This window comes from Amblyomma americanum, chromosome 1 (assembly GCF_052857255.1).
Source record: "Amblyomma americanum isolate KBUSLIRL-KWMA chromosome 1, ASM5285725v1, whole genome shotgun sequence".
NCBI classification, from domain to species: Eukaryota; Metazoa; Arthropoda; class Arachnida; order Ixodida; family Ixodidae; genus Amblyomma; species Amblyomma americanum.
The window spans coordinates 151,006,107-151,024,925 of NC_135497.1; the positions used below are offsets into that span (position 1 = coordinate 151,006,107).

The window sequence follows — 18,819 nt, forward strand, 5'->3', positions numbered from 1 at the left end:
CCTAGTCTTTGAAAAAAAAAAGAAATATATATATATATATAAATGAAGTCAGTTATGTAATCTTCACGAAGCGTGTACTTTTGTGTGCAGATTCTAAAATATGGCATTTAATTTCATATAAATTAAGTCCCACTGCACTTATGCAATATGTTACCCAAGTTTTTTGGAAAGAACATTTATGAAATTTTGCTGCAGGGAACTTGCTGAAATGCAAGCCATTAGTTTGTCTAGGCATCAAAGAATGCAATAACGGTAAAATTATCATCCTGCGCATCACAGGAGTTATGAGGTTCAGAAGTAGTCATTTCAGAAACGGGAAGAAAAGTTTGTATCCCTATTACTGGAGTAACTTAAAACCCTATAACTCAAGTTCTTTGATAGCCAGGATGATAATTTTGCCCTTATTGCATTCCCTGATGTAAAGACAAACCAATAGCTTGCATTTAAGCAAGTTTCTTGCAGCAAAATTTCTTATAAAGATCACTACAAAAATTAACACATTGCATCAATGCACAAGGACTTGTTTTACAGTCAAACCAGATTATAGCGAACCCAGATTGAATTATCCTTTATAACGAATAACTTCTGAGCACCTTACAGTTACAACATGAATATAATGTGAACACACAGGAAAATGTATGACTACATCGTACAAAAATTAGCAGTCACATCCGATAGATCGAACTTCCGAGCAACACCGGGAGACAGATGAAGCTGGCTTTCCGTCAGCACATCTCCGCACATCTCCAAAGGTTAGCTCTCCCACGTGGACCTCCAGGTGCTATGTAGCGCGCGCAGACCACCGACGACGCAAACCTCCCACGACGTAAGCAGCAGGTGCACAGCCAGACAACCAGAACACAGTTTTTTAGCGTGCTGCACCAGTTATTTCCGCGTTGTCAAGCAGTTCGGACGTACAATACATCGTGCTGCCATCGGCAATTTCGCATGGTTTTCGTTGCCTCTTTGCGAGTGGCAGCCGCGAAATGGCGGAACCTCCCATTTTCCAAGAAACTGGAAATCATCAAGAGAGTTGAACGAGCAGAGAATGAATTCGAAGTCGCCGGAGCGTACAAGGTTCCCAGAAGCCCGCTACGCACCATTTCGAAGAACAAGGCTGACGTTCGGTCCAAAGCGGAGAAGAGCCTCAGCGCTCATGGTACCAGTCATGTATGCAGAGCTGCTTATGAATATTTTGAGGTGGCAGTGTAGAAATGGTTTCTCAGCGTTCGATTGCGAAACATTCCCGTTTCCGGCCCTTCGACTGAGCAGAAACTGAAGAACTTTGCTTTTGTTCTCAATCGACCCGACTTCCACAGAGACTCTAGTTGGCTACAGAGCCTTAAAGAATGCCACGACATTGTTGACAACGCAATTGCTGGTGAGCCGTGCCATGGACATTGACGCTGCAAAACGGATTGAAGAAAATTGGGGCGACATCACAGCAAGGCACCAGCCCCACGATATTTTCAATGCAGACAAAACTGTTATTTTGGCAGATGCTTCCAAACAAGATGCTGTGTCATGACGACAAATACCACGGTGGGAAAATTAGCAAGGCTAGGAATCAGTGTTGCTCGCCACTAACATGGATGGACCAACGAAGCTTCGACTACTTGTGATTAGAAAAAGCAAGGCTCCACTATGGTTGCAGAACACATTTTCGGTTCCGGTGACCTACAGGTCCAATCAAAGAGCATGGATGACCTGCGAAGTTTTTGCCAAGTGTCTGAAGTCTTGAAACGACAACCTGGTAAGCCAAAATAACAACTGCCTCCTCATAGACAACTGCTCTGCCCACCGCTCCAGTGCTAGTTTCAGCAACATTGAACTTCGCTGCCTGCCACCGAACGCTACATCAGCGTTTCAATCCTTGGATTAGAGGATGATCTGTGCGGTGAAGGTTGGTTATAGAAAATGTCTAATTGAAAGGCTCCTACCGAACCTGAAGACTAGAAACCTAAAAACCTAAGGCGCTCTGTCTATGCTGAGTGGGTCATGGAATGATGTCAAAAACGAAACTAGACAGAACTGCTTCAGACATTCTGGTCTGTGTTTTGCCAGAGAAAACTGTGCAAATTCTTTCTCAGGTAAGCTCAATGCAATGATCACAGGGCTTGATGATCTGTGGAACCAGCTGACTGAATTTCCTGGTGCTATTTGTGATGGGGCAGCCACAGGCGACCGTCTCCACAGATGACTACACTAGGACTGTGGTAGAGCTTGCGGACGAAGACATCATAGCCAACAACGCTGATAACCGGGACACCATTGATGCTTCGTTTGGTTCATGGGGTTTAAGGGGGAAGACTGCTTTTAGAGAAAAACTTTTTACTTCTCCACCAAATGAAATTGCACACCCTTCACCAGCTCCTCATGCTGATTTCAAAAATGAGATTACTTTTTGATAGGTTAATAAGTTCTCATGATGTAATTAGCGCCCCATTGTTCACCAGAATAATAGAGAGCAGTAAAACATAAAAGCTCAAAAATGGCACATTGTTAGACTCCAGAAAAAAAGTGGAGCGCAATGTTGGAGACAGTTTTCAAATTTTACCATCAATAATGATTTCATAGCACAATGAAATTCATGCAATAAACTGTGACTAACAAATTCAGAACTAGATCATTAAAAAATTTGAGCCTGAATTGAAAAATCTGCACCCAGCACTGCATGCTCAGATGACCTAGCTACATGCTAAAAAAAGACTTATGGTTCTCTCAGTTATACATGCTGAAATATGCCACTTAGAAATTTGCTCACAGTCCAAAACAGATACTGTTTACTGAAGTAAAATTCAAAGTTATCCATCCAGTGGCCTTGAGAAATTGCTAATAGCCTTCCGGAATGTAGTCTGCTAGCTTACTAGCACTGAAATGGTGCTTTTTCAGCGTGCGATCAAGCACATGACGGAGAGCGTGTCAGCCAATCGCGTGACACGTTTTAGTCATGTGCACCGACTGGCGAATAGCAGCGCACATTGCGAGACTTTTTTTGCCACCTTCTTTTCTGTAACCGATAAGCATAAAAGTGCAGCAATGGCGCAAAATTGAACACGAAAACCTGCTCTTTCGAATGACACCAAGATAGCAGCAGATTTCAAAAATTCTATTCCTGAAAAATCAATTTTTTTCGCGATTTTTTTCGCCCCCGGAAGCTGTCTCCCCCCTTAACGTCCCCCAAGCGACTCAAGCTATGAGGGACTCTGTTGTAGAAGGCTCCAGTAATTTAGACCACCTGGGGTTTCAGACACATGGGCCTCTAGCATTTTGCCTCAATCGAAATGTGACTGCGGTGGCCGGGATCGAACCCATGTCTTTAGGGTCAGCAGCTGAGCACCATAGCCGCTGAGCAACCGACTACTGATGCGAACTGTGACGAGGACTTCAGAGAACCTAAGCCCACTTGTTTTGACATACATCCGTGTGCTCAGCATGGTTTGTTGCTATTGCACGTTGATAGAGGGCTGCAGTCTCAGCTGTTTGGAGTCCATTGATAACAGGAAAATGTGTTCTCTGTGAGGCAATGAAGACAAAGAAAAAAAAAAAATTCACGACTATTTCACTCGGTATTCGGAGCCGAGCAGTAAGTGGCTACCATAGAAATAATTTTTTTCCATCTCAATGTGTTTGTATGTTGCTAAATTTATTCCTACTGCTATATGAAATCACCCGTTACAACCAACTCTGAAGTGCTTTTTGCGAGTTTGATATATGCGGGTTCAACTGCACATGAAATTAAATGACATATTTAGAATCAGCACACACAAGTGCATATTCCCTGAAGATTGCATAATCGTGACTTCATTAATAACAATTTTTTTTCGAAGACCAGGCTCCCTGTTTAAGCAAGCCATCTTGCAAAGCCTGCTCCAGTAAAGCTCTCAAGCTTGACATGCTAATCTGGCTCCTATTTCACTAGGAATTTCACCAGACATAAATGCCATTTCTAAAGGCCAAAAGAGTTGTATCCACTGTAACAATGCCTACAGTCAAGTCTAATAAACAAGTCCTATAACTTACTGAGAAATTGCCAAAAAATAAGTCACCAGGGTCAGTTCGGTATTGAGAAGTATAAACACTACAGAAGCCACATGTTTGTGTGTTCTAAACTAGGAAATGAGAACGAAAATAACCCAAGGTAAAATTCAGTCGGACACAATAACCAACGTTTTTTAAGGGGGGAGGCTACCCTTGAACGCCAACTTTTTTGTTTCTTGAGATATCTCAATGAAATTTTCAGGGTGGGCTCACAGCACAACCATTTGAAGAACTACCAAGTTTCATGGAGCTGTGGGCACTGGTTCTCAAGTTACAGGAGTATACCAAAGTATCTCACATAGGCTGCTTAGTCCAGGCCTGGAGCAATGGCACTGTGAAATTCATTACGGTCATTCCTGGACAGGTGCCCCAGGGCAAGACAGTGCCCTTTATCTAAACTTCCTTGCTGGAAAAGTTTAGCACAGCACTGAATTTAGTGTCACAAATTATACCTTCATAAGTCAAATTTTAATTGCTTATGACAAATTTCAGGAACAATAACTTGAAAAAGTAGGCTTCCCTTGCCCTCAGAAATTTATTCAGGTACAGAATACAAAAAAACCCATGGAAATCCAATAAGCTGTTCCCGAGATGCAGCCAAAATGAGCACCCGCGCCAGTCAAAAAATACATTGAGAAAACAGCCCTAAAAGGTTGCGAGAACACCAGCTTTCTTGTTTCTTGAGATATCAATGAAACTTTCAGGGTAGGTTCATAACACAACTATTTGAAGAACTACCAAGTTTCATGAAACTGTGCACACTGCTTCTAATGTTACAGGTGTATATCAAAATGGTTCACATAGGTCCCTCATTCCAGGCCTGGAGAAATTGAAAACAGCGCTGTCACTGTGAAATTCATTACGGTTATTCCTAGATAGGTACCGCAGGGTAAGACAGGGCCCCTTTGCTGAATTTCCTTGCTAAAGAATTTCAGCACAGCCCTGAATTTAGCGTCATTATTAGACCTCATTAGTCAATATTAATTGTTTACGACAAATTCCAGACACAATATTCTGAATAAACGCGCTAGTCTTGCCCTCGGAAATTTATTCAGGTATGGAATAAAAAAAAACCCATGGAAATCCGATAAGTGGTTCCTGAGATGCAGCCAGAAAGAGGAGCCACACCAGGAAAAAAAGTCATTTCTAAAGATGGCCCTCAAGAAAGTTGCAACAGTATTCCTAGGTCTAAAACGACACTGCAACGTGTTGTCATGCGGTCATGCTTTATCATGCGGTATCATGCGCGCTGTTGGCGGGCGACGCGTTGTCATGCTTCGGGATAGATGCGAGGCAAGAGCTGGAGGCCGCAATCGCCGAGGTTGATGCGTTCGGTACACAAGGCATGCCTGAACCACCGCATTCTTGAACCGATGAAGCTGCTGGTACGTCGCTGGAAGCGGCGACGCAATCGCTGTCTAGTAGCTGGTTTAGTTTACATAGGTTTAACATCTCAAAGCGACTCAGGCTATGAGAGACGCCGTAGTGAAGGGCTCCAGAAATTTCGACCACCTGGGGTTCTTTAACGTGCGCTGACATCGCACAGTGCACGGGCCTCTAGAATTTCGCCTCCATCGAAATTCGTCCGCCGCGGCCGGGATCGAACCCGCGACTTTCGGGCCAGCAGCCGAGCGCCATAACCACTCAGCCACCGCGGCGGCTGTCGCTGTCTAGTAGCGATGTAGCAGAAGCAATGTGGCTGGAAGCATCGACACAGTCCTTGTTGGCGGCACGCTTCTGCGCACCGAACGCGTGTAGCGTCTTTAGCTTGGTTGGACGCATCGTGACAGGCTGCGCAACAGTCAACGGTTTGCAGGAAACTGTTCGAAAGGCACGACGAGAGAGCGTAAAGACGGCGACAACGGCAATCACAAAAATGGCAAAAAATGAAGAGAAGTACACACCAAAAATACCGCCAACAACGAGAAAAGGAAGGAGGCAGGGCGGCCGGGGCAGACGATGCGCCGGTTGCCACCGGAGGGGACCGCCGCATCAGTCAGTAGCGGCTGCGCGATTCCCCATGTTCTCGAGGAGCGCGCCCTTCGGCCAATCACAGCCTCTTATTTCAAACGCGGGAAACTCGAAAGGCGCTTTGAGGGGCCCAATCACAAACGAGCCACGCTCCCACCATGCCTCCGCCGGCGTCGTCGAAGGCGGCAAAAAAAAAAAAGAGCATGAATTCACAAACTAAACAAGACCAAGATGGCGGCGCTTGGTTCGCTGGCTGAAGAACAGCGTGCGCGCGAAGTTGGGTTATTTTTGGCGCTTTCTTGCAGCTCAATGGCTGCCGCGGATTGTTAGATATTTTATTCGAAGTACTTTCACGACGAATTAGGCGTTGATATTTACAGGAAAGGTAGTTTACGACACATACTGCTGGAATATGCACTTTTCCAAAAATCGACTTTTTCGCAATATCAAGGGTCGCGTCCCCCCTTAAAGGCACAGAAATGGCCTTACCTTGAAGTACCGAGATGCCACACGAACATTGTACTCTTGGCCAGGATGATAGAACTCAGCAAGACCCCAGTCTATCAAGCGTAGACGCCGGCATTCGTGGTCAATCATTACATTGTGCGGCTTCACATCACGATGCATGATGCCCATAGAATGAGAGTAGTCCAATGCCTTGAGCAGCTCATACAAGTAGTAACGAATGTCGTAGTCTGTCAGCGTCTGGTACAGCTGCTGCAAGGCCAAAGAAGAGCAAAAGAACATTATTAGTCTCAGGAAACTAAAATTAAATAATGCTTACACTAAACTCAAAGGAAGCATCTCCATGGTGAGCATTTGGATAGTGCAGACCAGGATGTTAAGCACTACTCAACCATAGAATATTTTGGGTGATGCAATACAAACCAGTTACACCTCAAGGGTGCATTGTCACTATGCAAAGAATTGTGACACCTTGTGTACACTGCATTTTGCCACTGCGACTGCAGACATTCCTGTCATGGCAGATCGTGTTTCATCACCATGAAGCTTTCTCAGGTGCAGAGTTAACACAGCACTAGCTAACAGTTAGTTGGTGTGGAGAGTTCATTGCAGTGTCAAGGTCAACCACTGCAACACCTTTGTTGCACATATTTCACAAGTACCCAAGTTTTAAAGCACCAGCATTGCAGAATTGAGAAACTTCCTAATATCGAGGGATTCGCTGCATGGAGGTTCGTTACATCTAGGTTTAACTGTCTACTGCTACTGTGACATGCTGCAGGGGACAATAACGGTATAGTGTGAAGCATAAATGCAGCCCAGCATGCTTACATCGAACCAGGCTACAAGTTATTCAATATCAACCAAGTGGAAATACCCACTTAGCACAACGCAAAGTACAGGAGCATTGCAATCACATACAGCCCCATCAAAAGTATATAGCCCAAGCGGCTTGCTTCTAAACTGTTTAGCAGTGCTCCCTAGTACATCTAGCAGTCCAAAGCTTGGCAAGATTGAGAAAGAGAAACCGTTCCTCTTTCCATCGATTACGCTCACTCAGGATGCATAACGAGGCATTCTGCAGGCCTCCAAGCAAACCCCTTGGGCTGTATGCTTTTGACAGGGGCTGTACATGATGTTTCACTTAAGACTGCTACCAATGGTTAAAATATGTTTCCGTAGTTAGTCAAACGCTACAATGGAGCCGCTACAGCGAAATTTCCGCCACAACAAAGTATCTGATTCCCCGTCAGCAAACCATACAAGGCAATGTAAATATTTTCCCCACAATGTACAATTTTCAGAGGGAGGTTCGGCTTCCAACAAATTTTTTCTGGGTAAGCAGCAGATTTTTTTTTGCACCCACACATGCCTGTACATTATTGGGTTTCACCAAAAACAGCTGCCAGTCAGTTTGCACTTTCAGTAGTGCAGCTGACACTCCATGAAGAATCAAAATTAATGTGCAGACATGTGTGCAAAAGCTTCGATGCAGCGCCCGAACCACCGGCGCTGGTGCGAAGCGGCTTTCGGTTTTTTCGCTCGCATCTCTAACAAAAGCAAAAAAGGAATCAGTTCTGTGTTTATTTCAAAGTGAAGTTATCAAGTTTACGATAAGCGATGGAGTTCCAAAGCGTTGTTTCTGAGGTTTCATTGCAGTGCACGTTAGGCCTAGCGACACCGAGCAAGCAATGCACAACGATCTGCTGTGGCCCGGCATGCTGGTGGGCAGCACGTAATTGCAAAAAGCCCGATGCCATCTATACTCCGTTTCATACATACCAGGCAATGCTGCCAAAGCTAGCACACTTGTTCGCGCGGGCTAAGTCCGTGCCCAAAAAAGTAGTTCGCTATACAACCACAGCGAGCAGAGGCATACTTCGTTGTGGCAAATCTCAAGTACCGTGAGTGGCAACCTCCTGCATTTCATTTTACCTCTTGCCACATTTTCATTCTGGGACTCATCGAGACTCCAAGAATTAAGGATGACATGTGGTGGTATGATATTCCGCTGGTAGGATGAATTGCTCTTACTCCATCCACACCTTAAAAGCAGTCCACACTGTGAAAATTACAGCCACAAGGCCCGAGCCCTGAGCGCCTCAGAGCTTTGACCGCGATTTTCAGTGCTACCACTTCGTTTTATACCGCTCTTTGTTTTCATCCAAACACTCACCGAGGCTATGAGAAGAACAAATTATACGTGGCGGAATAACATGGCTTTGCAAACACACTACCGCAGCCTTCGCAGCGTTGCCTCCTATGTATGAAATGGAGTACAGGGTGGACTCATCTCGCTTTTACACCGCAGGAGAGTATCATGATAATGTTTTAATTACTTATTTCATTTCTGGTGAACCTGCACGCACTGGCCTAGTACAGACACTGACGGTGGTTGTAGGTGGAGTCTCAACAGAATGGCACTCCGCCAGTGTGTTTGTACTGCGCGTTGCAGAACATCTTCGCTGAATCGGAGCAACGGCATTTCTGGCACGGCGTTTAAAGAGTCAATTTCAACGTGCATGCAACCCCTGTATAATGCGCAGCGACACGAACGCGTGCACGAAATCCATGCTGAAATGCCTCCAGACAGCGCGGTCTCAGTACGGGACGCTTTATAAAAGCACAGTCTCAGTACGGTACATCGGGCTGGCATTGGCATTTTCACACGATTTTCATTGTCTGAGTGTGTGCACGACGACAGCTGTGAAACGGCAGAACATCCCCTTTTCCATGAAACTAGAAATTATCAAGAGAGTTGAGCGAGGTGAGAAGAAATCCGAAGTTGCTTGCCACCAACATGGATGGATCGACGAAGCTTCGACCATTCAGGATAAAAAAAAAGCAAGTCTCTGCGACGCTTGCAGAATGCGCCTTTGGTTCTGGTCCGATCCAGTTGGTCAAAAGGTCCAATCGAAGAGCATTGGTGATGCGCAAACTTTTTGCCAAGTGGCTAAAGGCTTGGAACGACAACCTGATAGCCCAAAATCGCTAAGTCTGTACCCACTGTTAATGTGCTTGTTCCAGAAACAATGCACTCCGCCTCCTGCTGCCGCACGCAGCTACTGTCTTTGAACCCCCTAGTACCAAGGAATAATCCATGCAGTGAAGATTGGTTTTAGGAATCGTCCGAATGAACAGTTCCTGCAGAACCCGAGGACTCCAAGAGACCCAAAAAAATGAACCTTTTAGGTGAACTGTCAATGCTGAGTGGGTTGCAAAATGATGTGAAAAAAACTATACAGATCTGCTTCTGACATTCTGGTCTCTGCATTCCCGGAGAAGACTGAGCAAATCCTTTGTCGAATGAGCTCTACGAAGCCGCAGCAGGTCTTGCACGATTTGCAGAACCAGTTGTCCGAATCTGCTGGTGTTAATTTGATGGGGCAATCATGGGTCACTTGGCAGCAGCGGCTATGCCGACCAGTTCACTAAATCTGCGCATCTTACACACAGGACACCACCGGCCTTCCCACTGGCTTTGGGTCTGCATTTTCGGTGGATACCCGTTGCACATGCCGCATCTCTTCGACTATCGCACGTTCCATCACTCATCTATAAACTGCCGTGGCCTCGAGTGTGACATCAGCGAACCATGGACCAGGATTGGCTGCCTGAAAGGCACCAACTACAAGAGAAACTGCACCTCACAGCTGACTGTCACTTGGCAGCAGCTGCTGTGCCGACCGGTTCACTAAATCTGCGCATCTTATATACAGGTTTGTGCAATCATTTCTAGCCAATTTTTAATTTTCCTGCCGCTGCTGCCAAGCTCTTGCACAAGCGTTTGTTGAACTGCTAATTTGAAATGCCTTCTGAAGTGACAAAACTGTAGAAATATTTTAAACAGAAAATGCGAGATATGCGCAGTGCATCAGAGAAAGAGCTTCGAAAGGAATATAAAGACCTGAAAAAATCATTAGATTCCTTTAATGAACAGTTTGATACTATGGCTGAGCGTTGTGCAAAATTAGAAAAGGAAAACTCAGCGCTAAAGAAAGAAAATGCCGCACTATCACAGGAATGTAAAGGACTGAAACAACAACTATCTGACCATGAAGACCAATTGACAAACCAAGAATAGTACTCAAGGAACCAGAACATTGAGATTAAATGTGTTCCGGTCAGTGACGACGAGAACCTACCTTCAATCTTAAGCAAACTAGGAGACGTCATAAGTGAATCCATTTCTGATTCCGATATAAACATGTGCCATCGTGTGCCAAGAAAAGACAAAGGATGCCCTAACATTGTCATATCAGTTCCGCTCACATGCGAAACGGGAAGCGGTGATTGAAAAGGCCAGGAAAAGTCGAATTTTAATCTCCAATTTTGGTTGCCAGAGTGCTGCCAGTTCCAGTTCTCCCCCAGTATTTATTAATGAACACCTCTGCCCTGCCTTGAAGAAACTTCTTGAACAAGTTGTTGAGCGAAATAAGGAAACGAATGGAAGTACGTGTGGACGAAGGGCGGCAAAATTTTCACGCGCTAAACAGACACGTCGAATGTACTGCGCATATTTTGCATTGCGGACATCGATAAGATGAAATGAGGAACTAGGAATATGAGCATTTTGCCAACCACCATTCACATCGATGGCTGGTAAATCGCTGAACCCTGCGGATGTGACTAAAATTTATCATGAAAAGCTGTGCACATCTTTCTTCCTCTTAAACACTTGGTGAGCGCACAATAAGTCTGATGAGCTGTGTGCCTTGTTTTCATGTTCTGGCTTTCCATTTGATGTTATTATACTTTGTGAAACATGGTACCGACCCGAACACGAAGTAATACAGATCCCGGGTTACACAAGACACTACTTAAATCACTTAGTCAAGAACAGTGGAGGAGTACTTTTCATGACCAGAGAAAATTTTCAGTGTGATAAACACTTTATGGCGGTTACAGTGGACTTTGAAATTTTGACTGTCATTCATAACAAAAGCATATTTTCTGTTTTATATCGCCCTCCAGGCAGGAACACGGTAAAGTTTTTTACAAATATGGAGAACGTCTTATCCTCGATACATGAAAACAGGTATGAAGTAGTCTTTTGCGGCGATATAAATATTAACGAAACACAGCTACGTACTGATTTCACTTGACTATTAGAAGCTAATGCATGTTTTAACACAATTATTGCTCCAACTCATATTAGCAATGACTGTGGACGTTTGCTTGATGTTTTCATTACAAACGCTGAATCTCGAACTATTAACTCCGGAGTAATCAGCGCTCATATTAGCGACCATTTGCCAGTATTTCTTCTCTTGGAATCTTGTGCCTCGGGTAAAGAGCCGAAGCAGTGTCCCTCATTGAATATTCAAGATACTATTAATCCAGCTACACTTGAGGAGTTCAGCACAAAAATATAAAAATAATTGGCTCGACGTGCACAATCAGTCTGATGTAGATGCCGCGTAAGAGTCATTTCTGTGTCTTTTCAAAAAGGCTTACTCGGAATCTTTTCACCCTAAAAGACTGAAGCATAAAAAAGCTAGAAAATCTTGGATAACCAATGCACTTCTAAAACTAATCAAACAAAAAGATACTCTATTCAAGCGTTTTTGGACACAAGAGACAGGTTCCATCTATCCGAATTTAAGAAATTTTGAAATAAGTTAACTGCAACTCTCAGACAAGCCCAGAAAGATTACCTTCATTGGTTGTTTAATCCTGAAGCTGTGAAGCAAACGGACATCACGTGGAGAAACCTTAGCACAGTGCTTAACATTGGACGTCAGCATTCAGAGGGCGTACAAGATACTTAATGAGGAACTTTCATCAGGTGTGCATTTAGCAAACGCTTTTAATAATTATTTTGTGTCCCTTGTCAACAGTTTGCACGATCCGCGCTCCGCAGAGTACCTCAATTCCAGAAATTGTGATAGTGCTTTTCTGCATCCAACTAGCACCAAAGAAATTTATCTCAATCTCCACTCTGTGAAACAGTAGAAGATGCAATATTGATGACCTGCAAATACGCACCATAAAACAAGTTTTAGATCTGATATGCCCAGCTCTTGAGCGTGTTTATAATTTGTGCTTTGTAAACTGCATATTTCCCAAGCGAGGGCATACAGCTCGCAAAAGTTAGTGCTCTTCAAAGAAGGTGGTAAAAACAACCTGTCTAACTAGACTAATATCCATTTTGCCTGTATTTTCAGAATGCCTAGAAAAATCAATGACACTGAGAATGACCGCTTTTTACCAAAAACACAACATTATTACTGACTGTCAGTTCGGTTTCCGAAAGGGTTGCTCTACAGAGTTAGCTCTACTATCACAAAAGGAACTCGTACTACAAGCATTTGAGCAAAATTTAGTGCCACTAAGCGTTTTCATCGATTTTTCAAAGGCCTCTGACACAATCACATAACTCTGCTAACAAAACTTGAAATTTACAATTTCAGGGGCCCATTCCTTAGCTTAAGAGGGGAGGTGGGGATCGGAGTGAAATTCCTTATTTTTTTGTAGTAGAGCAATGAAATTTGGCACTGTTATTAGGAAGTGTGCTGAATGACTAAATACAAAGTTTCATTGATATATCTTGAGTAGTTTTGACATTACAAATTTTTATCTGCACCCAACTTGCAGAAAGCCTGGCGTGACAAAAAAAACGTGGTAGAACCCCATAGTTGCTTTTATATTTTAGCCAAATGAATAGTTCATGCAGTGACATTCTACAAATATTTTTACCAACCCATTTTTTTTTTACACAGGACATTATATCCGTGTTTGAAAAATGCGGTCGTTATCAACATGCCAATTTAGCTAAACAGTAAAAAAAAATGAGTCAGTTATTAAGAATATAAGAATGTCACTGCATAGAGAATTTACTAATAAATACAATGCAACAAACTTCATGCAAATCCCACAAGGCATAGTTCTATGCTTTCTGTAAGCAGGACAGTCGGCTCAGAACTCGCTTCTGAGAAAACTGGCTCTAAAGTTTTGCAAGCGCACTGCAGATTTATTAGAAAGCACCAGAGCTGTAACATTTTGCATCATTGCTGTCAGGCATATTCTTGCACCTTTGCGTGGGCTTTGGACGCCTTCTTCAGGTGTTCTTGGTCCTTTTCTTGAGCCCTCTAGATGGCAAAGGCATCATGATGCACACCCAAGGTGGCACACATTTCCGAGTAGGCTACTTAGCTCCCTGAATTGTAGTTCACGACTGCCTAATTTACTGCCGTCTCTACTGCAAAAAGCGAGGAATGCTCGTCCTTTGACAGTGCTGACCAAACTTCCGTTCAGTTGCGGACGCAGCGCGAAGGGAGTTGCGAACAGTCCGGTGATCTTCAGCTATCTCACTGTAGCTTGTCGATGGTTGGGGCTCACTCGCAAGCTGCGTGTCCGTGTCGCACGATGCGCCAGAAACAGAGCACACCGTCTCTGCCGGCGTCGCCTCCAACGCTGCAATCTTGGCTACCGATTCGCGCAGCCGTACGCAAAGGTGCAAGAGACTCCGTTGGCGTGTTTTCCGTCAACTGGGTTTTCGGCGTCGATGGCACAGGGTGACTGTAGGCTTCGCTGCTGGAGTAACGTGGTGCATGATAGTGCGGCACGTTTCCGTATGTTCAGTTGGGTGCTCCGCTTCTCCCACTGGCCGCAGTCTTTCTTGCCGTAGGAGGCTTGCGCTTCCGTTTTCCGAAGGCATGCTTCGTCGAAAATTTCTTTTCAAATGAGCGACAATACATTACTAACCTGGGGGCTTTCAGAAATCAGAATTCTGCGTGTCAAATGAAGACTCCGGAGCGGTCTGTGAAGCAGAAAACAGCAGTCCGCTGTGGTTGCCAGCTTGCCCGCTGCCACAGCAGCAACCAATGGGGAGGCGCCTTTCAGACCGGCAGCCAATCAGAGGCCCTATTTCATTGTAAAGTCCGTGTGACCACCCCTTGCATACCCGCGCTTCTTTTGTGTTTGTGCGACTGTTACAACATGGCGACGTCTGAAGAATTCAGAAACAAAACGACGGAACTTGGAACTTTCAAACGATACCAAGACTGCAGCGCTCGGTGGCAGGAAAGACGAGATATGGACCCGCGAACTGCAGTGATCTTGCGCGATTTATAACTGTTTTCTCGCGTTGCACAAACAAATTTTTTCGTGCAATTTTAGCGAGTTTTTAACAAAACCATTTTGATAGAATGTAGCTTAGGTGTTGCAGATACCGAAACACGTGGTTTCCAAAAATCAATTTTTTCCATAATTTTCGCAATCTGATCCCCCCTTAATCAAAAGCTATCCGCAGTTCAGGTGTCAGAAGATTTCAATAAATAACTGCCTTTCAGACAGCTTACCCATTCATTCTGGTGTACCTCAAGGAAGCATTTGGACCTTTGTTATTTAATATTTACATTAACGAAATAATAAATATTGACACCACTGCCCAAGTCATATACGGTGATGACACTAGTCTGTTTCTTACATCTGGCTGTGCAAGGGACCTGTTGGCTCTTCCGAATGCTGCTTTAAGTGAACTTAATCAATGGAGTTCATTGAATTCACTGTCTATAAATAAAAACAAAAAGGCTGTGCTTTTTCAACCTAAAACTAAAAATGTCCACAATGACGGCCATTTGCAAATGGGTTCCTCGATTATCAACTTTGTGCCATCCATAAAATGCCTCGTGGTCGTATTTCAAGAGAACTTACAATACAACCTCGTTATTTCGAAGTCATCGGCACCGCGAGAAATCTTCGAATTAAGCGGGTTTTCGAATTAACCGAACACACCAAGAAATACGACTCGGGCAAAAAAATTCGTTGCAGGAACGCGCTACCTTTATTCGGCATATTTTGAATGACTGAAAGAAATCAGAGATGCTGGTTTGCCGTGTCCGGTAGTTTGCGGCTCCGAAGGTCATGTTCTCAAGTCGGTCAACTAGGTGAACCGTTTCAGAACTTCCACCATGGCACTCAACAAAACTGCGGTTAACGTTCAGCGATCCGATAACTTCGCCGAGAGCAGGTGCTCGGAGAGGCTCGTCCGTGTCGTCCCTATCGTCGCTGTCATCGCGCATGTTCGCAACAGCTGTAATCTCACTCTCCAAGTCCGAGCAGCCTGTCTGCTCATCACTAAAGTTCAGATACTCGGCGAAGCAGACTGTGTTGGACTCGCCCTCCTCTGCGCAGAGTGCCTTGATGCGGTCGCAATACTCTGCTCCTTCGTCAAGCGTACATGGGTAGCCTGCATCGGCATCAACAGCGCTTTCACTAGAAAAACCAGTGCATTCAACACACCGCCTGATCAATGTGGGCTCCACTTGTTTCCAAGTGTACACCATGAGGCATATGGCTCCAAGGAGGTGGATGGAGTACTCCTTGCCATTATCATTGCAAAGGAGCATGCATTTGAGCAGGTGGTGCCGATAAATCTTCCTTGTGTGGTGAATGACGCTTTGGTCCATCGGCTGCGAGATCGTGTCTGGAGGTAAAAATACCATCCCGACGGCCTGCAGATGTGCGATGTCGCCATGTGCCGGGCAGTTGTCGACGACAAAAAGGACATTGCGGCCGCGAACTTGCGGTCAAGTTGCCGCACATATTCCTCAAATATTTCACCTTTCACCCACACTTTCTTACTGTGCCTGTAGACGAGTTCATCCTTTGGCGGCAGCCGCGCATTTTTGAAGCAGCGAGGCTTCCCAGTCTTCCCGACAACCAGTAGCAGCAGCTTGTGTTTACAGCACATGTTTGCACTGAACAGCACAGTAATCCTGTCCTTGTCCAGTTTTCTACCCTTGATTGCGGTGTTTTTCACTGCGAATGTTTTTGTTGGCAGCATCTTATAAAAAATGCAAACTCACCATGGTTGTAAACGTCGTCTGCACCGTATTTGCTAAGCAGCGGCGCCAAAGTGTGCCTTTTCCAATCCTCTACAACGCTCTCGTTAGTGCTGCCGCTCTCACCACAGGCGGTGAGAAATGTCCAAATTAATGCGTTCTTTAAAACGGCAAAACCATCCGTTACTGCACTTGAATTCTTCGTGCCGAAGTTGTAGAGCTAGGTCGTTGGCCTTCTCCTGCAGTAGCGTTCCATTGATGGGAAGGTGGACTGCGTTTGCTTCCTGCAGCCAGCGAAACAGCAGATTCCACATCTTGATACATGGGAGCACGCACCCATGACCGCTTCGAAAAATTTGTCTTGCCGTAAGCCTCTAGTATTTTCGACTTGTTGCTCAGTATTGTGGAAAACGTCAAAGGGCACACCGTGCCTTTTAGCCAACTCTGTCTTGGAACAAGCATTCTTGCTTGCTTCTTGGATCAAGCAGAACTTCTGCTGCAGCGTTAAAGTCTTGTACTTCAGCATTTCGTTCCCTGCTATGGTCACAAAGCTAGCACTTCTGCACAGCCAAAAAAAAAAAAAAAACAATGGCACAGTAGCAGACCCCTAACCGCCGCGCACAACACAAAGAAATGGCGCAGGCGAGACCTACGTGGCGGTGCTGGCGGCATACTTGCAGTGTCGGAGGCACGGGGGAAAAGCGGTTGCGGTACAGAACACGTGCTCCCACTGATGCTGTGCGAAAAGAGGTGGTGGTAGTGGTAATAACTTTATTGATAGAAATATATGGGTGGGTCTCGGTGTCGAGCCACTCTTCACATCTTTTGACATGGTCAGTGGCTCTCGTGGCAGGGTTGGAGCCCCTAGTTCAGGGCCCCACTGAGTCTTGCCGCCTGGTAGTCTTTCCGGACCAGTTCTGCCTGGACTGCCGGATCCTCACTGGAAAGCATCCTCTCCCACTGCTCCGCACTCGGGATTTTGTTTATTGCAGCCGGAATTTGTTTATTTATTCTGTTTTCACACCACGTTGTATGAATTAACGTGGCTTTGTTCTCGCACCCTGGGCATTTGCTGCTATATAGCTCTGGATGGATCTTACTTAGCATGTTTAGATTCAGGAAAGTTCCCGTTTGTAGCTGTCTCCAATAGACTGCTTCCTACTGGTGGAGATTTTTGTGAAGTGGGGGATATCTAATCCTGACCTCCTTATAGTAATCCTGAATTTCTGAGTATCCTAAGGGCACTGGTTCCGCATCAGGCTGCTCGAGGCTGGTTTGGTTGGAGGCTCGGTTTGTAAGCTCTCGAGCTCTCGTATCTGCCTCAGCATTCCCTGCGATGCCTGTGTGTCCCGGTACCCACATTATCATGTGCTGCAATTGTTTTTCCTTCGGCGGTAATTTGGCTGTCTTTAGGACCACCAGGATACCACTGACGCGAATGGCGACGAGGACGAGAAACTGTGCCCTCGTGCTTTGTCATGCTCCGTGCACTCAGCACAGTTCGGCGCTATTACATGTCAATAGAAGGCTGCTGTCTCAGCTGTTCGGAATCCCGAAAAATGTGTTCTCTCCAAGGCAGTGAAGATGAAGCAAAAATTCACAACTATTTCGCCTGCTAATCTACATGCAGTAAGTGGCTACCGAAGAAATAAAATTTTTACCACCTCAATATTTCGGATGCTGTCGCATTTACTGCAACTTTTATATCGAAATACATTTGCAGATGTCCTTTTTTCAGAGTTCGATATATGCGGGTTTGACTATAACTCATTTAAGGGGGGACGCGGGTCTTGAAATCGCGAAAAATGGTCAAAAATGGCAATTTTCAAAAATTGCGATTTTGAAGTCTTTAATGTCCCAATTTTGCCTCTACAAAATATTTTAGCTGAATTCCAAATCAAAGTATAAAAAAAACGGCAATTTAGAAACGTCGGTGAGCCGAAATTGAACGCCAAGCGCGAAAGTTTGCCCCATTTTCTAGCTGCCGTAGCTCCGCGCGACGCGAACCGATCGGCGCCATCTTGGTCTCGTTTGAAAGCTGGTTTCCCGCTCTCCAATTTGGCGCCTTACGGCAAGCTGTAGACCCTCGCACAGCGGAGCTATCAGCACCCGTTCGCAAGGGGTGAAAGCGTCGCGAGACGGCCGCCGATTGGGTAAAACGGGCGCTCCTCGAGGCGCAGCCCTCTGATTGGCCGTGACGCATGCTTTGCCCCCCGCGGCCGCGTTGTTCGGCTCCTTCCCGTCGTCTGCTTTCGCCTGCACGCCCGTCATTTTTAGCGCTCCTCTTTGTTTCCTAGTATTTTTCGTTCTGCCGTTTTCCTTATCGTTATTGTAGACATTTTGGCTATTGAATCGCTTCTTTTAGCCTCGAATTTTGTGCTTTTGCGTGTATTTGCCTGCCTGGTGTCTTTGTTCCGTGTGTCACGATGGCCCGAGACGCGCGCTTGAAAGCAAGCACACGAAAAGCAGTCGGCAAAAAGAGACGCGCATGGAATAAGTAGAGCGCTGCATCGTCGAGAACTGCAGCTTCGGTGATGCCGCAAGCTGCTGTACC

The 18,819-nt window shown here is 45.3% G+C and overlaps 1 protein-coding gene across 4 annotated transcripts in view; it reads right to left on the bottom strand.

The window, feature by feature from the left end:
- The window catches only part of CkIIalpha (casein kinase II subunit alpha), a 62,485-nt gene that overhangs the window by 25,615 nt on the left and 18,051 nt on the right, over positions 1-18,819 (bottom strand). For all 4 annotated transcript variants that reach the window (XM_077647352.1, XM_077647350.1, XM_077647351.1 and 1 more), the window contains one exon: positions 6,502-6,729. In XM_077647352.1, the coding sequence (XP_077503478.1) occupies positions 6,502-6,729 (228 nt within the window). The remainder of the gene's footprint in view (positions 1-6,501; positions 6,730-18,819) is intronic.